The 22,174-nt window shown below is 43.6% G+C and overlaps 1 protein-coding gene and 1 pseudogene across 1 annotated transcript; both read right to left on the bottom strand.

Moving 5' to 3' along the window:
• Positions 1-596: 596 nt before the first annotated feature.
• LOC123439931 lies at positions 597-1,814 on the bottom strand. Its single transcript, XM_045116543.1, has one exon. The coding sequence runs from the start codon at positions 1,654-1,656 to the stop codon at positions 1,084-1,086; it is 573 nt and encodes a 190-aa protein (XP_044972478.1). The 5' UTR covers positions 1,657-1,814; the 3' UTR covers positions 597-1,083.
• An 8,107-nt stretch (positions 1,815-9,921) lies between these two features.
• LOC123441749 lies at positions 9,922-10,496 on the bottom strand (annotated as a pseudogene).
• Positions 10,497-22,174: the final 11,678 nt, after the last annotated feature.

Genomic DNA, 22,174 nt, shown 5'->3' with positions numbered 1-22,174 from the left:
TTGGTATAGCACTTCTTCCTCAAGTGGTCATCCGGCTCAACACCATCACCCTCGGTCATTAGTGGCACCCAACGGGGTTTTCGTAAAAAAATTTGTAACCACCTTAGTGTTACCTTCACCATGCACATGCTCATCCTATGCGTAGCACTACTATCTACTTGTCAACTTTTATCAGCATGACCTTCATAGATGGTAAGGTCAAGCTCAAATGCAAGTGCTCCAAAGGAGCCATCCGTAACATCATACCGGGGTGTACCGATTAATCATGACTATATGCATCGGAATAAAGTAATCAACATGTCATGCATAAAACATTTTTCTCAGATATGGTCAAAGGGTTGCTTGCCTTGCTCTAATTGTTTTTCGGGGTCTTCGAGGTCTTCCGGTCCAACTCTAAGTACTCCGTCTATTTCACCAACTATCGTGGGAAACAACCATAGTAAGCCACACATCAAGCAGAAACAAAAGTGTTCTATAAATAGGAGTTTTATTTTTCTTGGATCTCTCTGGTCATAAGAAAAATACCTGATGCTTGCTCTAGGAGATTTGGATCATCAAAGATTTCTGAATGGAGGAAAGGAAGAATAGGTGATCCTTTCGGAAGTGTGCAGAAAACATTGTGCTAAAAATGAGCAGAGGCACTCATTTAACATAGCATGAATTTAGAAACATTTAGGAAGTGGTTTCACTGGTTTTGGAATTGGTATGTATATCCTATGGATTTTCTATCATTGAATAAATAGGAAAAGGGGCTATTTATTTTATGCAACAGAAATATGACACATAAATAAGTTGACTATGGTTGGAAAATTAGAGAATAATTGTATAAGTCTCTGTAATTTGGAATCACTCCAATTGAAGTTGATTTGAGTGCTGCAAGAATTCAGAAAGGTGGAGTTTGAAATAATCAGATCCATGTTTGCATTAAATCTCTACAGAAAATAACTTTGGAAAAATGTGCAATGCACATATCTGGATATGCCATGATTTTAGAAACCTACAGAAACTTGAATCATTCTATTTGGAGTGGAAATGAAATAAATATGGATTTTTGAAGTATCTGATAAAAGAAAAAAAAGAGTTTTACCACAGGGGGGTAACTATATTGCGCGCAGGGCGCACCTCAGCTTCAGACGGGCCTAGCTGGGCCTGGCTCGCGGTGGTGTGGGTGATGCAGAAAGCGCCTCCCGCCTTTACGTCTCCTGTGCGAGGAGAAGACCAGGAGGGCTCTCGTCTCCACTTATGGGTGGGCCTGGGTGATGTGCCGCTTACAGGCGGGCCCTGCTGGTCAGCTCCACCTCCAACCTCCTGCTCGAGCTGGGAACGACGGGGAGGCAGGATAGAGCATTGCCGGCGCTCGCCCTGGTGGCCACGGTCGACTCCAGCGATGCCACGGGCATTAGCGCGCTCGGGGAAGGGGCCGCACCGCCGTGGGGGCCATGTCCTCGTGGGGAGTGCCATGTCGAGTGGCTCATCGGCCACGGCGGATGCAGCCGTCGGTGACCATGGGCACGGTGCCCTAGGCATGGGAAGAATGGGAGGAGGACCAGGAGAGGAGTGGGGAAACGCAGGGATGCCCCGGTGAGGCTCACGGAGGAGAGAAGAGGCCAAAGTGGCCGAATTTGCTGGGGAACCGGCACGGGAGGTTCTAGCCATGGGGGTGGAAAGGGGGCATGGGAGGAGAAATTGGGGGCGTCTGGAGGTTTGCAGGAGGGAGAGTGATCTAGGAGGGTGAAGCAGGGACTCGGAGGAGGCTCGATGTGGAGGGGCGACCGAGGGGAATCCCGGATGCGCCTTTGTGCTCTGTGGGCACGACAGCCACGGGTTCTAGAGCCACCTTGGCCGTTTTCTGCCGTCAGGGAGGGGAAGCACTGGTCAAAGGAGGCCGTGCGGCGCGCTGAGACATGCTGCAGCAGCCGGACATGGCCTACATGAAGAAAACAAGGTAAGAGCACCATTATTGCATGCTGCCAGCGTGGTCACCTCGCCAACACTTTCCCAGGCTGCTCTTCTGGCTGGCCAACCTTCTCTGGCGCATGGGGCATGCACACAGGAGGGAGATTGATGAGTTTGGAAGTATATGAAGATGGTTAGGCTGGGGTTTTAGTGTGGTTTAGTTTGCAGCAACAAACTTAGGGCTAGAAATGAGGGTACTTAATGGAGGGATCTCGGGATGAAGCTTTTTCTAGCATACCTGATTATGCAAGGACTACAATAATAACAAGTTTTAGCTTAGGCAGAGGAGGGTAGCTAGTTCTTGCTATTGAAAGCTACATTTCAGCCAAAAATCAAGTTTCAGATGGGCTGCTCAATTTTCTCACATAAGCATGCTACATATTGGTTTGAAATGATGCATTAGTACACTAGAGGTGCTCTCGAAGGAGATAGGGGCATTAGCTTAAGCATAAGAATAGCAAGAGGGGTAAAAATAGTGTTGCCAAGGTAAAAATGAGAGGTAGATACATGGTGTTGCTAGCAGTCCCCGGCAACGGCACTAGACAAATGCTGTTGACGTGCAACTCCTGACTTGATGCCTCCATGTCAACGGAGCCAGAAAAGAACTGCTCCCAGTTGCTCAACAATTAGCAATTGTCTTGCAATGGCCCACCAGCGCGTGGGTTCGCGGCAGTTTTCAAGGGTAGAGTATTCAACCCAAATTTGTTGGTTCGCCCGACGGGAAATGAAAGAATATTCTCAAGTATTAGCAGCTAAATGTGTCAAATTCAACCACAGCTGAAACATTAGTGTCTGCAAGCAAAGTATCAGTAGCAAAGTAGTATGATAGAAACGCTGCCAGAAACAATCTGTTGACGGCAGACTATTCCTAACGGTTGTATCAATGGCGCCAGAAGTTGTCCGTGGACGGGAAATATTCTTTCCCGTCAACGGCGCGAGAAAAAGTATTGTAGCAGGTAGCAGCAGTGTAACGAGTAACAGCAGTGGCAAGGAACAACAGTAGTGATAGCAGTAGCAAGTAGCAACAGTAGCAAGTAACAGCAGTAGCAAGTAGCAGTAGAGCAAAGTAAGTAACAGCAGCAGCAACAGTAGTAACAGCAGGAGAGCAAAACAAATAACAACAGTAGTGGGACAAACTCGTAGGCAATGGGTCGGTGATTTGTTGGATGACATTCATCATGCAACAGTTATAACACAGAGAGATATGTGGCTAGCTCCCGTTCGTCAATGTGATGTAGGCATGCATTCCCTGTGTCGTCATCGTGCTTAGGGAAAAGAACTTGCATGACATCTATTGTCCATCCCTCCCGTGGCAGCGGGGTCCAAAAGGATACTACGGGATATTAAGGTTCTCCTTTTAATAAAGAACTGGAACAACGCATTAGCACTTGGTGAACACATGAACTCCTCAAACTATGGTCATCACCGGGAGTTGTTCCGGTTATTGTCACTCCGGGGTTGCCGGATCATAACACATAGCAGGTAACTACAACTTGCAAGATCGTATCTAAAACACATATATATTGGTGACAACATAATAATTTCAGATCTGAAATCATGGCACTCGGGCCCTAGTGACAAGCATTAAACATGACAAAGTAGTAGCAACATCAATCTCAGAACATAGTGGATACTAGGGATCAATCCCCGTCAAAACTAACTCGATTACATGGTAGATCACATCCTACTCATGACCGCCCAGCGAGCCTACGAATAGATTAGTCACGAACGATGAAGAGCTTCATGGAATTGGAGAGGGAAGAAGGTTGATGATGACGATGGCGACGATTTCCCCTCTCCGGAGCCCAAAAAAGACTCCGCATCTGCCCTCCAGATGAAGAACAGGATGTGGCGCGCCTCCGTATCGCAAACGCGATGAAATCTTCTCTCTTGATTTTTCTAGGATGAAAGTGAATTTATAGAGCTGAGTTTGGGGGCGGCAGAGCCACGTGCGCCCCACAAGCTTGGTAGCTGCCACCGGGGGGGGGGGGGGGCTACAGGGCTTGTGGCCCACTGGCCCATCCACTCAGGTGGATCTTTGCGCAGGTATTTTTCATATTTTCCCGAAATATTCTCCGTAAATTTTCAGGACGTTCCGACAAGTTTCATTTCTGCACAAAAACAACACCATGGCAATTCGGCTGAAAACAGCGTTAGTCCGGGTTAGTTTCATTCAAATCATACAAATTAGAGTCCAAAACAAGGGCAAAAGAGTTTGGAAAAGTAGATACGATGGAGACGTATCAACTCCCCCAAGCTTAAAACGTTGCTTGTCCTCAACCAACTCAGTTGACAAACTGAAAGAGAAAGAAAAACTTTGACAAACTCTGTTTGATCTTGTTGTTGCAACTATGTCTAACTCATAACCATCAGTTCAGCAAGATCACAAGTTAACCACATAAGCAAGTGACACAAAGGTCTCACGGTAAACTAATATCAATGGCATATACAGCTAGCGAGCAAATAATAATGAGTTTCAGATACCAACAATTCAATCAAAACAAGCATGAAGCAATACGAATAGGTGGTATCTCGCTAACTCTTTCTGAGACCGCAAAACGTAAATGTAGAGCACTTTCAAAGATCAAGGGCTGACTAAACATTGTAATTCATAGCAACGAAGATCCAGTCATAGTCATACTCAATAACAATCAAAAGCAGAGCATAAAAATGACAGAGGTGCTCTCTAATTGGTGCTTATACAAGAAGAGGGTGACTCAACAGGAAAATAAATAGAGAGGCCCTTCGCAGAGGGAAGCATTGATTTGCAGAGGTGCCAGAGCTCAAGCTTTGAAAACAGAGATAATAATTTTGGATGGCATGCTTTCATTGTCAACGCAATGACCAACAGTTCTCAATATCTTCCATGCTACTCATGCTATAGGCGGTTCCCAAATAGAAAAGTAAAGTTTTAACTCCCCCACCACCAATCAATCACACTCCACGGCGAGCCGAATCCTCGGGTATCGTCCATACTAACATCAATCCAGAGGGGAGTCTTGTTTTACAGTTATGTTTTCGACTTAAGTGTGGAACTGGGCATTCCAATTAACGGCCCCTTTCTCGTGAATGACAGTGAATAAACACATGTCGAGGATAACACGCCTAACATGGAAGATACCAATAGCCCCTTGTCACCACATGAGCGGTTCGGGCATGCAAAACAGATTATTTCTTGAAGGTTTAGAGAATGGCACATACAAATTTACTTGGAACGGCAGGTAGATACCGCAAATAGGTAGGTATGGTGGACTCTCATGGAAAAACTTTTGGGTTTATGGAAGTGGATGCACAAGCAGTATTCCGCTTAGTACAAGTGAAGGATAGGAAAAGACTGGGAAGCGACCAACTAGAGAGTGACAACAGTCATCAAGATGCAATGAGTTTGATTAACATTGAGTGCAAGCATGAAGAGGATATAAATCACCACGAATACGAACATCATAGAGGCTATGTTGATTTTGTTTCAACTACATGCATGAACATGCGCCAAGTCAAGCCACTTGAATCATTCAAAGGAGAATACCATCCTATCATACTACATCATAGTCATCTCAAAATCTATGTTGGCATTCAAGACAAACCATTATAAGCTCTCAGCTAATCAAGCATGGCATCAAAAACTATGATCTCTAAGTTGCCATTGCAAACATGGTTCTATCACAACAAAGCTGAATCTGGGACGACAAGCTAGTCATATTTACAAAAACAAAATAGATAGAGTTCATACCAACTTTTCCAGTCTCAGTCACTTCATCATATATCATCATTATTGCCTTTCACTTGTACGATCGAACGATGTGAACAATAATAAGAGTGCTCGTGCATTGGACTAAGATGAATCTGCAGGAAAACACAAAGGAGAAGACAAAGTAATATGGCTCTTTGAAAGCTAAACAGGTATGCATGCAAGAGCCACTAAACATTGTAACCAATATCTTCTACCTTGACCCAAAGAAAAAGAAAACTATTTACACGGGAAAACTCCCAACAAGCAAAATAATAAAGGAAAATATTTTTGGGTTTTCTCAAAAGGACACAAAACAAGAAAACAAGAAAACGAAAATAAACTAGCATGGATAATACAGTGGCAAAGTGTAAACACCGACTAACAAAGTGAAAGCATAACCATGAATGTAAGGTCGGTGAGAACACGTACTCCCCCAAGCTTAGGCTTTTGGCCTAGCTTGGTCTACTCCCATGGATGGTCCTAGCGAAACTCAAAATCATAATGGGTGTTATACGGGAGTGCTGCAGCCACTACCTGAATAACTGCCTCACGAAGACGAGCAGCCGTCGCCTCCCTCTCATACTCCTCTGCCTCTGCTGTGGTTATGTAGTATCTCCGTTTTACCTGAAAGTCAAAGAAAGCAGGAGCAGGAAGGGTAATATGGAAACACGCTGCCGGTTAAATATCAAACGGTATAGGAGGGATTCATCATCCCTCTAAAGGATCTGGTAGCGTGTTAGAGCGACACGATCAAGGTAGGCTGTACGGAGAGGGGGGGTCTCCTGAACCGATGGGTACTCCAAGAAAATTTGCTAAGCGCGTAGCATAAATTCCACCAAAGAAATCCCCATCAATCAGCCTCCTTGCTATTATAGCTCCCATGTTGAAGCTCCTGTCACCTGTCACTGCGCTCTTAAGGATACTAAGGTCGGATGCGCATAGGTGACAATGTGCACCCTTGCCGTTAATGCATCTACCTATGAAGAGGGCAAAGTAATGCAAGGGAGGGAAATGAATGCTTCCTATGGTAGCTTGCGTGATGTCTCTAGTTTCTCCAACAGTTATACTAGATACAAAATCTCTAACCGAAGACTTAGCAGGATCATTAAGACTACCCCCATCGGGTATCTTGCAAATCCTATTGAAATCCTCCAAATTCATGGTGTAGGATTTATCATACAGATCAAACAGTATGGATGAGTCACGACCAACTGAAAATTTAAATCTACACACGAAAGAAGCAGTGAGCATAGCATACTGTTCACATTTATCTGAGAGGAATTCTTCTAACCCGGCATTGCGGAAAAGTGTATCAAACTCATCCTTGAAGCCTGCTTCGATCATGAACTCATCGGAAGGCCATTCACATGGCTGTACCGGTGCGTCCATTAGTTGATAAGGATCGGGCTCCCGAATAGAAAGACGGGGACCCTTCTTACTTGAGGAACCACCATGAAACTTCCTCCTGAACATAATTTCCTTTTGCTGAAATTTTTGAAGTTCAAGAGAAAAGTGAATGAAGACCAACCACACCTTGTAACAATTAGTCCTACTAGTGCCTAGAGACCGTATCTCGCGCTAAAACTTCTTGGGACCAGCTACAATCAACATTTCAAGCTCAAGAACAGGGTCACCAAGGTAGCAAGAATACGCGAAGGATAAAGAACTAAAGAAAAAACTAATTGGACCAATGGAGGAGTCACTTACCAAGGAGTAATTTCCCCAAAACGGTTCGGAGAATGGTGCTTTGAGCAAGGAGATCGAAAATCTCAACCAAATGAGCAAGAACACAGGTTTGAGCTGCGAAACGATTTTTTCTAGAGGTAGAAGAAGAGGATGGGAGCTGGAATGAGTGGAGGGGGTCCCTGTGGGCCCACAAGCTTGGTAGCCGCCGCCAGGGGGGCGGCGGCTACAGGGCTTGTGGCCCACTGGTGTGGCCCCCAGGCCAGCTCTCAGTCCGAGTATTTTTCAAAAAATCCAGAAAAAATCATACTAGATTTTCAGGACCATTGGAGAACTTCTATTTTCGGGGTATTTTTCTCCGGGACGCTAAAACAGAAAGCAGGAAAAACTAAACTAAATCTATCATTTTTCTTCTAAGCAACACAAAGTGAAAGCTTAAAACAGAGGTATGTGACACTTTGATTCATCTATTTCATGGTCATCGAAAGAAATCCATCAATGGGGTTGATCAAATACTCATGACAAAACCTTTTCGAATCGCAAGAGGAAACAGAGAATTGTCGAATAGCCACTAAGTCACCTCAATGGGGATATGTATCTCCCCAATAAGCAAATCATACTTCATCTTGACACGAGGAATAGGGCATTCAAAGCTCCCAATAAGAATCGATGAAGTTTTTTCGATAGCATTGATGCAATGTACTTGATATCGTTTCTTCGGAAAGTGCACTGTATGCTCATTACCGTTGACATGGAAAGTGACATTGCCTTTGTTGCAATCTATAACAGCCCCTGCAGTGTTTAAAAAGGGTCTTCCGAGGATGACAGCCATGGCATCGTCCTCGGGAATATCCAAGATAACAAAGTCTGTTAAGATAGTGGTGTTAGCAACCACAACAGGCACATCCTCGCAAATGCCGATAGGGAAAGCAGTTGATTTGTCGGCCATTTGCAAAGAAATTTCAGTGGGTGTCAACTTATCCAGTTCAAGTTTACGATAAAGAGAGAGAGGCATAACACTAACACCGGCTCCAAGGTCACATAAGGCAGTTCTTACGTAGTTTCCTTTAATGGAGCAAGGTATAGTGGGCACTCCGGGATCACCAAGTTTCTTAGGAGTTCCACCTTTGAAAGTGTAATTGGCAAGCATGGTGGAGATCTCAAGATCTAGTATCTTCCGTTTATTAGTCACGATATCTTTCATGTACTTCGCATACGGAGACATTTTGAGCATATCAATTAACCACATCTCCAGAAAGACGGGTCTTATCATCTCAACGAAGCGCTCAAAATCCTCATCATCCTTTTTCTTGGATGGCTTAGTAGGAAAGGGCATGGGTCTCTGAGCCCATGGCTCCCTTTCTTTACCATGCTTCCTAGCAGCGAAGTCATTCTTATCGTATCTCTTAGGTTGGGACGGTAGACAAATCTTAAATCTAATCCCATTTCCGAAACCACTCACACGAAAACTTTCTGGTACACCACTTCTTCCTCAAGTGGTCATCCAGCTCAACACCATCACCCTCGGGCATTAGTGGCACCCGACGGGGTTTTCGTAAAATTTTTGTAACCACCTTAGTGTTACCATCACCATGCATATGCTCATCCTATGCATAGCACTACTATCTACTTGTCAACTTTTATCAGCGTGACCTTCATAGATGGTAAGGTCAAGCTCAAATGCAAGTGGTCCAATGGATCCATCGGTAATATCATACCGGGGTGTACCGATTAATCATGACTATATGCATCGGAATAAAGTAATCAACATGTCATGCATAAAATATTTTTCTCAGACTATGCTACTTGCCTTGCTCTAATTGGTCTCCGGGGTCTTCGAGGTCTTCCGGTCCTACTTTGAGTACTCAGTCTATTTCACCAACTATCATGGGAAACAACCATAGTAAGCCACACAGCAAGCAGAAACAAAAGTGTTCTATAAATAGGAGTTTTATTTTTCTTGGACCTCTCTGGTCATAAGAAAAATATGTGAAGCTTACTCTAGGAGATTTGGATCATCAGAGATTTTTGAATGGAGGAAAGGAGGAATAGGTGATCCTTTCAGAAGTCTACAAAAAACATTTTGCGAAAAATGAGTGGAGGCACTCATTTAACATAGCATGAATTTATAAACATTTAGGAAGTAGTTTCACTAGTTTTGGAGTTGATATGAATACCCTATGGATTTTCTATCATTGAATAAATAGCAAAAGGGGCTATTTATTTCATGCAACAGAAATATGACAGATAAAAATGTTGACTATGGCTGAAAAAATAGAGAATAATTTTATAAGTCTCTGGAATTTGGAATCACTCCAATTGGAGTTGATTTGAGTGATGCAAGAATTCACAAAGGTGGAGTTTGAAATAATCACATCCATGTTTGCATTAGATCTCTACAAAAAATAGCTTTCGAAAAATGTGCAATGCACATATCTAGATAGGCCATGATTTTAGTAACCTATAGACACTTGAATCATTCGATTTGGAGTGGAAATGAAATAAATATGGATTTTTGAAGTATCTAATAAAAGGAAAAAAACAACCAAGTTTTACAACACAGGGGGGGTAACTATATTGAACGCAGGGTGCATCGCAGCTTCGGGCCTGCCTAGCTTGGCCTGGCTCGTGGTGGTGCGGGTGACGTAGACAGCGCCTCTGGCCTTTACGTCTCCTGTGTGGGGAGACGACTAGGAGGACTCCCGTCTCCAATAATGGCTGGGCTCGGGCGATGTGCCGCTTACAGGCGGGCCCTGTGTGTCAGCTCCACGTCCAACCTCCCGCTCGAGCTGGGAATGACGGGGAGGCAGGACGGAGCATTGCCTGCACTCGCCCAAGTGGCTCCGGTCGGCTCCAGCGACGCCACGGGCACCGACGCGCTCGGGGAAGGGGCGCACCACCGTGGGGGCCTGTCCTCGTCGGGGAGTGCCAGGTCGAGTGGCTCATCGGCCATGTCGGATGCAACCGTCGGTGACCGTGGGCACGACGCCCTAGGCATGGGAAAAACACGAGGACGAGAGGGATAGTAGTGGGGAAACGCAGGGACACCCCGATGAGGCTCACGGAGGAGAGAAGAGGTCGAACAGGCCAAATTAGGTGGGGAACCTGTAGGGGAGGTTCTAGCCATGTGGGTGGAAAGGGGGCACGGGAGGAGAAATTTGGGGCGTCTGGAGGTTTGCAGGAGGGAGAGTGATCTAGGAGGGTGAAGCAGGGACTCGGGGGAGGCTCTAAGTGGAGGGCGACCCAGGGGTGTACCGGATGCCCCTCAGTGCTCTCTTGGCACGACGGCCACATGTGCCATAGCCACCTTGGCCGTTTTCTGGCGTCGGGAAGGGGAAGGACTGGTCAAAGGAGGCCGTGTGGCACACTGAGACGTGCTACAACAACCGGACATGTCCTACAGGAAGAAAACAAGGTGCAGAGCACCATTATTGCATGCCACCAGCATGGTCACCATGCCAACACTTTCCCAGGCTGCTCTTCTGGCTAGCCAACCTTGTCTGGCGCATGGGGCATGCACACAGGAGGGAGATTGAGGAGTTTGGAAGTATATGAAGATGGTTAGGTTGGGTTTTGACTGCGGTTTAGTTTGCAGCAGCAAACTTAGGGCTAGAAATGAGGGTACTTAATGGAGGGATCTCGGGATGAAACTTTGTCTAGCATACCTGGCTATGCAAGGACTACAATAATGCCAAGTTTTAGCTCAGGCAGAGGAGGGTAGCTAGTTCTTGTTGTTCAAAGCTACATTTCAGCCAGAAATCAAGTTTCAGATGGGCTACTCAATTTTCCCACACAAGCATGCCATATATTGGTTTTAAATGATGCGTTAGTACACTAGAGGTCTCTGGAAGGAGATGAGGCATTAGTTTAAGCATAAGTATAGCAAGAGGGGTAAAAATAATGTTCCCAAGGTAAAAATGAGAGGTAGATACATGGTGTCACCCTCCAATAATTTACTAGTGGCCATGGAAAGGTTACTGGAGATAAAAGGGGACTAGAGGGAGTTGTGGTAAAGTTTTAAGCTCAATGAGATTAGTGGAAGGGGCCAAAGTAGCAATTTTGGTAATTAGGCTGAAGGTTTTTGATGGATGTTAGGGCTATCAAATGGACTCCATTTGCTATGAAACTTAACAAGATCACATAATAGGTGAAAATAGACTTGGACACCAAGTTTCGGATTTGGTGGAGAAAGTTTCCAATGTAGACTTGAAAAACCCATGAAATGGGCAGAAATGGCTTTCTGCATATGAAACCACAAATCCACACCTTGGTGTGGGGGCATTATTTGAGCATTAAATCATGCGCAAAATGTTTGGGATTAATTGGAGAAACTTTATAATGTAACGTTCCCAAAGTCCGAAATCAACAGAGAAGGTTTTGAGGGGTTTGGAACAAGTCCATCTATTCTCCTTGGTGCACCACTTGGTGTGGATGCATTAGTAGAGTATCAGAACATGCCCACTAAATTTGAGCACAATTGGAGACACTTTGCAATGTAGAGTTTCTCGAATTTGGATCTGGACATAAATGGTTTTGGTGTAATTAGGTGAATCAAATGAAATTATATTGAGATGAAACTTGGCCATCTAATCACATATATCATGTGTGACATGCTAGAATTTTACTAGGATTTATTGAGAATATTTATTATAGAGATAGTTCAAAATTTGAAATAGGTAGGTAGGGTTTTGAAGGGTTTTGCCTAATATTTTGAAGATGACCATGTGTTGAAACTAGTATATGTGAAACATATATGTCTAGTGAGTTTCCCTTAATTTTCTCACATATTTTGAAAGCAAAAAAAATAACTTTCCTTCATAAGGGACCATTTCTGGCCTCAGAGAAAGGTATTTAAATAAAATAGTAAAATAACTTTTAAAATAATTATATTCTGGTTTTGGGAAGCCTTTTTGATAATGATATTTAAATAAAATTTTGGTGCAAAATAACCTTTCTAATTTAAGGACTTGTAGTACAAATCCCAACTTACTGGTTTTGAAAGTTTAAATCAAGTAAATGCTTTTTGTCAAAATAATGCTTGGTAAATATAGTTTCTGGTCCTATACACATGACACGATCATTAGGCAAGGGTTTGGGTCAATGAGGTGAGTCTATAGAGTAGAAGGAACATTGATTCAAATACAAGCAAGATGCAAGGAAGCAACAATCACATCAAGCATCACAAAGATTCACAAAAAAATTAATTGGTCCAAAATTTTGAGATAAGTTAATTTAGTTAGGTGAGTTTAAAACACAGGGTGTTACATCATTGCTATCATGGTTTATGTCATATGGGTGCTATTTTTAGTGCTATGCCTTTTACCTTATATCAAGAAATTATGCATGAGATAGCACTAGGTGAGATAGATGACATAGATATTACTATTAAACTTGCCAATAGATACACCATCGCACCACTTGGGATTGTTAGAGATGTTGAAGTATTTTGTGGAAAAGTAAAATACCCTGCTGAATTTCTAGTACTTGGCTCGCCACAAGATATTTTTTGTCCCATGATACTTGGAAGACCCTTCTTGAACACTTTCAATGCTCAAATAAATTGCAAAAAGGAGACTGCCAGTATTAGTTTTAGTGTTATGTCTCATGAGTTTCATTTCTCCAAGTTTAGTAAACAATCCCATGACAAAGAATTGCCTAGCAAATATGAAGTAGTTGTTCTTGCTTCTATTGCCACTCCTCCTTTGGATCCATTAGAACAATATTTGGTAGACCATGAAAATGATATGCATATGCGTGAAAGAAATGAAATAGATAACATGTTCTTTGAGCAGAAATCTATCTTTAAAACAACTTGCATGTTGAAACACTAGGAGCTACTCCTCCACCCAAGGGTGATCCTGTGTTTGAATTAAAGCAATTACTTGACACTTCGAAGTATTTTTATCTTGATGAAAAGAAGATATACCCTCTTACTATCAGTGCTAACCTTATAGAGCATGAAGAAGAAAGATTATTAAAAAATTTAAGGATGCACCAAACTGCTATTGGGTATACTCTTGATGATCTTAAGAGCATTAGTCCCACTCTTTCCCAGCACAAGATAAATATGGAACTAGATGCTATACCAGTTGTTGATCACCAAGAAAGATTGAATCCCAAAATGAAGGAAGTGGTGAAAAATTAAGTATTAAAGCTTCTCGAAGCAGGTATAATTTGTCTCATTGATGATAGAAGATGGGAAGTCCAATTCATTGTGTCCCTAATTGTCACGCCCAAGATGTGACCCTATCCTCAATTTGGCACGAAGGCCTCGTCAGGGATAGAAGCGCATCTCATCGAGTCGCAAGAATGGATATCGTTACAAGTACATGTACTGAACAGAAGAGATATATATATAGAGTTGGCTTACACTCGCCACAAGCTACATCAGAGTCACATCAGTACATTACATTAATCATCAATAGTAAGAGCAGGGTCCGACTACGGATGAAAACAAACAAGAAAAATAAGAACGACGTCCATCCTTGCTATCCCAGGCTGCCGGCCTGGAACCCATCCTAGATCGATGAAGAAGAAGAAGAAGAAGCAACCCAAATGAACAATCAACGCGCTCGCGTCAAGTGACATTTACCTGTACCTGCAACTGGTGTTTTAGTAATCTGTGAGCCACAGGGGACTCAGCAATCTCATTTCCAAAGGTATCGAGACTAGCAAAGCTTAATGGGTGAGGTATGGTTAAGTGGTGAGGTTGCAGCAGCGGCTAAGCACATATTTGGTGGCTAAACTTACGAGTACAAGAGATAAGAGGGGGAAGATCTACACATAGCGGACGTGAACTACTGATGACCAAATGAATGATCCTGAACACCTACCTACGTCAGACATAACCCCACCGTGTCCTTGATCGAAGAAGGAACTCACGAAAGAGACAGTCACGGTTACGCACACAGTTGGCATATTTTAATTAAGTTAACGTCAAGTTATCTAGAACCAGTGTTAAACAAAGTTTCCACGTTGCCACATAACCGCGGGCACGGCTTTACGAAAGATTTAACCCTGCAGGGGTGCTCCAATTAGTCCATCACAAATTACCACAAGCTGCATAGAAATCCTCAATCACGAAGCTCGCGATCTCGTCGGATTCCCTTGTGGAAAACATCAACTCTGAGATTACCCAAAGCATCACCGGAATCCCGATGCACAGGATATCTCGTCAAAGGTAAAACTAATCCAGCAAGGCCACCCGACGTGTCAACATTCCCGATAGGAGTCACATACCTCGTTCTCAGGACACAACGGATGAGCGATGGTTACCACGCCAAACGCCGAGTTGCCCCGGGTAGCGTTAATAAGCTGCTCTGTTTTGGACCAACACTCATGAGGAGTACTGGCCCGGGGGTTGATTAAAATAGTCCGCGGGTGCCGGCGGGTCCCTATGCAATTTTATTAGGTGATTAGGCAAATGTAGTACCAATGTTGGGCCTTGCCAGACCAGCTTTAATCTAAAACGAATTATCAAGGGGGTCCCCATAACAACCCCGATCGTGTTAGGAGCGCTCAATTATGGAACATAACACCGGAAGCCGAAACTAAGGGGGCAAAGGTGGAACAAAACACCAGGCTAGAAAAGGCCGAGCCTTCCTCCTTTTACCAAGTATATAGGTGTATTAAATTAAACAACATTTAATATGGTGATATAACAAGGAACCCATGCTTTCGCATGGAAGCATCTGCACCTGCAACTAGCAACGCTATCAACAGGGTTAAGCAAGCGGTAACATAGCCAATCAGTGGTTTGCTAGGTCGAATAGGTTGAAGGTAATCATGGCATTGTTGAGAGGCTGATATTTAACAGGTGGTAGGCAACGAGACATAAACGATAGAAGCGATAAACTAGCATGGCAATGATAGTAATGGTATCTGTGGAAATGATCATCTTGCCTGAGATCCCGCTTGGAAGAAGAATGCCTCCGTGAAGCAGACGAACCGACGTAGTCGAATGGGTCCTCACAATCCGACACACTGTGGAACTCTAATGAGACGAAGCAAACCGAAAACACAAATCAACACACGATAATCACCACACGATGCACAACATATATGATGCATGAACAGCTGAATACATGCAAGACACGGCAAGACAATTCACACAATCAAATTCTACACATTAAGTGAAGTACAATATGCAACGAGTTGCATATTGACGAAACTCCACATATGAATTATTTAGTTCACTCCCGGTTATTTACACGACAATATTAATGTTGTCAAACATGCAAGAGGTGAAGCGGAAATTAAATTACATATCTAGACATTTTAAATGAGGTCGGAAATGTCATATAGCACCTCCGAAACGACCTCACAAGTTAATTTACAATTCTGTCCAGATCTGAACTAATGCATTTAATTGGTTGTTAAAGGGCAAAACAAATAGGTTCACGTGATTCTATGCGTCATTTCAAGCAACCAACACATAAAGAACATCTCCAACGGAGCAGCGGTTCAAAAGATACAAGCACCGCAAGATAAGATGGCATGAATGCAATATGTGTGCAACGACGCCTACGAGCACTTCAAAACATACAACCAGGAAGAGGAAATGAAACTACACGAGATTCTAAGCAAGTTCCATATAGGACACGATCAAATCGGAGCTACGGATCAAAAACTACGAGCAAAACAAGAAATCACTAGAATCTGCCAAATTCAGCCACATAGCATTTTCTACACCCCACAACTACGGCTACTCAACTCCGATATGCTCAAGCAAGGCATGGCACGGAAGAGGGAAAGAAGCACTACTACAAACAACTAACAACAACTAGCATGGCAGCAATGAGCACTAGGGAAAGAAGACACAAAATGGCATCTCACACACTATTTCAGACTTAGTGAAAATTACACCTCATCAAAGTGCAGTTTTCGATCTGAAGCAATATTGACAGCAGAAAAACCTATAGCTACAGGGCTTCAAATGGCATGAAAATTTCCAGCAAGCTAGAGAAACACAAGGGGTACAACTAAATCCATTGGACCAACCTCAAAAGAGCTACACATCACAAGATGCAAGCAAGACAAGACAGCAACAAAAATATAACAGATTCCACACTTAGAAATATTTCAGCTCCTCTAAAACAGCACTATGTCTAGCAACTTGAGAGCAAACAAAACACACCTAAACATGCATTTCTATTGCAACTAAAAATACCAGGGGCTAGTCTAAACACCCAGGAACAACTCCCTGGTTGACAACTCCGTCAAACGAAGAACGGATTAAATCCTACGAATTAAACAAAAGGGCAACATGGCAAAATATCTCGCGAACTAACTTTCTCTAATGCTCCAACTAATTGCACATAAAAATCCATGGGATTTTTCTACCCCGAAAACATAAAAAATATGTGGGGTTGCAACACAAAATAAAGCCACATATTAATGCGGGAAAGTAACCTATCTACGGGGAAATAAACTAGCGGCAAATCCCTACACGTAAAAAGACAAATGACCGCTCTAAAGTACATGCAAAAATGATTCCTAATACATGGGCATTTTATCTACGGCATACGATCAATCCGGACTTGTGCGAAAATTAAATACGGGACGAAACCTATAGAAACAACACGTTATTCTAGGCATACAACACGCTAAACAACGTCAAACAATTATGCAAGTTGCGCCAATGTATTCTACGTGCAAAGCTACACGAAAACCGTATACTACACGTTTCGATCCGACTAACGGAATAAAAGTTACGGGCGTTTTAATACGCGGTTATTTTTTTCTGGAATTTAATATAATTCCGAAAAATCCCTAAAAATAACCTATGGGCCGAATTGCCTAACGGGCCTAAACAGGCAGCGACACTATTTGCTATAACACGCCATGTGCGCAGGATAGAGGGCAGGGGGCGCACCTGATGGGCTCAGCCCAGATCGGAGGCCGGGCGAGGCAGGCCACCGGGAGGAGGCGAGCTGGGCTGCTACTGCTCCGCCGGCGTGGAGGAGTTGCCAGCTGGGCCGGCTCAGGGCCTAGGGGATCTGGCGGAGCGGTTGGGCCAAGGGGATCTGGGGCTTGCCTTGTCGCTGGGCCGCAGCAGGGAAGCCCCAGGCGGGCGACGGGGGATGACGGGCCAGTGGCGCTGGCGGCTGCGCGGTCAACGGGGGAGCGAGGAAGCACCTCCTGCTCGTCCCGATGCAACACAGAGGGGCGGTGATGGCATCTCTACACAGGGCGCGGGAGGTCGGCTCCTCAGAGGCCGCCTGGCTCGAACCAGATCGAGCGGGAACGCCCCGCTGGCTGCGGGATCGAGGCCCTCGGGGCGTGGTGAAGCGGCTGGCGGCTGCCGCCCGGGCCCGGCGCGATGGGATCGGCTACGAGGGGAGGACTGAAGCGCAAGCGCGCGTTGGTTGGTCGGGAGGAGATCCCGAGGAAGCTGGTGGCTGCGTGCTGCGAGATTGGGGAAAGAAATGGATGGGACAAGGCTCTGTTTGTAGGCTTAGCCTAGTTTTTTAGGTCTAGGGTTGGTCTATATATGCCTAGGGGTTAGGTAATACGGGCATCTGGACCTTTCGATTTAGATCGGGTGGTCCAGATAATTAGGGTAGGGAGTCCAATGGACAAACCGAAGACGATTTACAGTAAAACCGGGTAGATCTGGACCCAACGGTCACGAGCACCCGGTTCGGGTTTCGGGAGGTCTCCGGACTAGGCTACGCGTATGGTCGGTGCACTGTGTAGAGGGGCTCAACAGGGATGAGAGGGAAAACGGATGGCGCGACAACGATTTTTAAAACACCGACAACCGTCCGATGGTAGACCGAATACGGTCCGCTATGGTCGATCGTTTGGGTACGAGACGGACTCCGATCGCGATGAAATTTGACACGCGGCCTACCTATATTAAAATAACACCGCACGTCAAATCTCAACCCAATCAGAGAAAGTTTAACACACACTTTTAAAACAAGATTTCGACGATGTCGCGGGCGCGTGCGTGTGCGGTCGGGCTCAGAGCGAACAACGACGAGAACCGGCAACTAACAACGGATGCAAGTTTTGAAAACGGGCGGCAACGGAGATGCCGATGCAATGCTGATGATGCGCATGATGCGATGATGATGCGACAAATAAAAGTAGACATACGACAAAAACGGAAAGAAAAGGGGAATCTTCTGGAACGTCGGTCTCGGGCTGTCACAACTGTCCTACACTACAAGAGGATCTCGCCCCGAGATCCAAGAATGAAAGGGGGAGAGGATGAGAAAGCAAGATGTAAAAATTTAGTCGCTTCTTTGACAAACGAGTGAAACCAATGATCCTTGAAAGGTTGCAAAGTGATGAGGAATGATATGAGAAAGAAGCAAGAATTCACGGAAAATTTCAGCAGCACTTCGGTAGGAAAATGGGACAAAAAAATTCGATAAGGTGGAAGAAATAGACAATATTCACAACAAACAACTAAGTAGAGCAAGGGAACACCATGATCTTGGTAGAACAACAAGATTGACCCAAAGAGCAACATCACAATGCCTCCGGAACAAGAGAATAGGAACTAGCTCATACGGAAGAAGAGAAAGAAGAAAAGAATGACAACTATCATCACAATAGAATTGAAGAGCCTCGGGACAGAGAATTGACTTAGTAGTTGGAAAACCAACAACGAAAAGGACAAGATAGTTGTGGGCTTGTGAGAATCATCTCAACAAATATGAGGTGACAACCAACCACTAAAAGAAACGAGGATTGATTGGGAGAAACAAGATATGAACAATTTCTTACACCAAGAGGATACATTGAGAACTTGGATTAATGACAAGCACCATGATAGCAACAATCCATAGGAAAAGCTTTAGGTGAAATCCAAACCAAGATAGATCAATGAAGAAATCATGGGTTGCAAATATCTCATGATCATAGAATTGGTGGGTTTAATTATCTCATTCTTGAAAGGAAAAACTCTTCGAGGCTCCTACTCTAACAAGAATGCTATAATACCACCTCAAAGGATAAAGGAAGAACAATTGCACATATAAATGCAAGAGGAAGGATACTTGAGAAAAGAATTGATATCATGACGAACCACCATGAAGGACCTCCGTATACAACTGAATGATGCAACAAATATGAAGGTAGAAAAGAATAAGATTATGACCTTACCAAGATTTAGATAAAGCTTCACAAATAGATACTTGATAAAACTTGGAACTCCAGAAAAGAAAAGATAACAACACTTGAGAAAAAGGAATTGACATAATGAGCCACTCCAGAAGAAGAATTTAGATTACTATGAGCAAGAATAAGAATTATGTTATGCTTGTCCTTCATCAAGTTTAATTGATGACAAGCAGCGGATTTAGCATACCACTTATTCTTCTTGAAAGAATCTTGAAGAGAGAGATAGATAAGCACCACTTGAAGCATAAACGAAGGAAGCACCGGTAAGAATTCACAATTAAATGGGAACACCACGAATTAATGGAGATACATGAGAATGAAGAGATCATGAACCACCCGAGAGAAACTAGAACAAGGCACTGGATAACCGAGAGACGAACGAAGAGACAACAATTGAGAATAATTGAGGATGAAAGCTGAAAGTTGAGAACGAAGATTCTTCTGAAATGATGGCCTTCGGAGGATCAAGAAATGAACACAACATTGAAATGCACCGAATAGCAAGAAAGGGAATACTCATGATTGGAACAAATAAGATGACGACACCAAGCTGAAATGATGAATATCCAAGAGAATAGACCAAGATTTGAGAGAAAAACCCCTTCGGTCTTCAAAACTGAAATGAAGAGGAGAACACCACCAAGAATAACTGAGATACTCCGGAATAAAGAATAATGAAAGGTTGAGCCAAATATGAGAATTAATTCCAAAAGGTCTTGAAGAAGGGATATGACTGATGAAATTCATACTTACGTCACAGTTGAAAAGATATAGAGGTCTCCGGGAAAGATTACAAAATCCAGATAAGATCCTGCGAAACAACCTGTGGGTTATGGGCCCACTCAAAGAACCACCGTTGAAAAGATTGCTAGACCGAGAGATATTGCACCGGTATGAAGAGAACTAGATGAGGTTGAGCACCTCGAAATAATTAAAGAATTGAAAACAAGAAACTCTGAGACATCTTCAACGCTCCGGATGGAATAGCGATAACTGAATAAACGAGATAGGCTAAAACGAATCTCAACATAGGAAAGACTTACAAGCACGAAAAGGATATGATGAACACGGACAACTGAATTAAATTCACCGGGAAGGAACAAAATGAAGAAATGATGACTCGACTCGTGAGAATGTTCACAATGAATCACCGGTTACGAAAAGAAGAAAAGATAGCGAAAGCATCACTGAATATAAAGGCACTAGAATGATGACTGAAACATTGAAGAAAAGGGGTGGGAGGGCGGGGAAAAACAAAGACAACTTGGGACAGATGAGATGAACTCCGGAATAAAATGAGAGAATGATCTTGCAAAAATTGGAGAGGATTGAATTCAGTTACACAGAAGCACACTGGTTGAATGGATTTGATAAGATGGCTCCGGTTGACAAAAATTGATATGACAATTGAACGAACAAAAGAATTTGCATTCTCACATAAAAATATGAGAACACCTCTTAGGAAAGATCTGAAATCACCACTTGACATCGAAGCAACTCGAATTACCATATTCAACACAACAAAGGATGCGACTTACAATTAGCCAGAACAAACTCATGAGAAAGATTTTGTCCGATATTTTCGTGGACAGGATCGCACGGGCTCGATTTTATAGTAGCCATCAAGTGCAAGGCAGTGCACCCGACATACGAAGCGTCCCCGAGTCATAGCAAGCTACAATTACTCTTTAAGACACAACATGTACCGCTGTAAGTCGACCGTGAACAAATGAATCCACTAGATGTCGAACCCCAACCTAACATCATGTATTTGTTGGAAGATTATCCTATACGCAACTACTTGAATTCCCACCTATGAATTCCCGAAATATATGGTCATGCAATCTGGTACACGGATACAAGGAGTAATAATCACACAACTCCTATACTAACCCGTCACCTGTATCACATCCGTCAACACACAACCAGAATATCGGACCTTCATCTACAACAGACCCTCGTGATCACAACGATACAAAGTATGGCAGTACTCCTGAACAATCTACACCAGTACTGGCGACATCGGGGTTATCTTGCCACTACTAGTATTGAAGCAATTACGAACATCCTTCGTCCTAAGATACTAAGAAATCTGAATGATAACGATGTGCTCAAGAATACCCTGGAGCTCAACTCCCCGGAAGAAAATCAAGTCAGACAGGAGGCACCAAGACAGAACTCCGTCACATCAGCATCATATAGATTCCAAAAATATCCGCGTGATCCTAATTTTTTTTTGAGTGAGAAGAGGAGTAGAATTAAAATATTACGTCAAGATTCCTCACCAGAGCATAGAAGAGGAGAAAAAAGAATCCTACTCTCCGATATATAACTAGACTCAAAGTATTTTTTTACTAGACTCGACTCGGCCATGTTCGATCAATCAAGGGGGCTCCTAGGTCGGTACGGCTCTAATACCAACTTGTCACGCCCAAGATGCGACCCTATTCTCAATTTGGCATGAAGGCCTTGTCAGGGATAGAAGCGCATCTCGTCGAGTCGCAAGAATGGATATCGTTACAAGTACATGTACTAAACAGAAGAGATATATATATATATACACAGTAGGCTTACACTCGCCACAAGCTACATCAGAGTCACATCAGTACATTACATTAATCATCAATAGTAAGAGCAGGGTTCGACTACGGACGAAAACAAACGAGAAAA

Source organism: Hordeum vulgare, chromosome 3H, assembly GCF_904849725.1.
Source record: "Hordeum vulgare subsp. vulgare chromosome 3H, MorexV3_pseudomolecules_assembly, whole genome shotgun sequence".
In the NCBI taxonomy this organism is placed as follows: domain Eukaryota; kingdom Viridiplantae; phylum Streptophyta; class Magnoliopsida; order Poales; family Poaceae; genus Hordeum; species Hordeum vulgare.
This window is presented reverse-complemented; position numbering and strand designations above follow the sequence as displayed.

Bases quoted from the DNA above. Each gene is read 5' to 3' on its own strand.
- LOC123439931 (XM_045116543.1), bottom strand. From the start codon at position 1,656: ATGGCTAGAACCTCCCGTGCCGGTTCCCCAGCAAATTCGGCCACTTTG.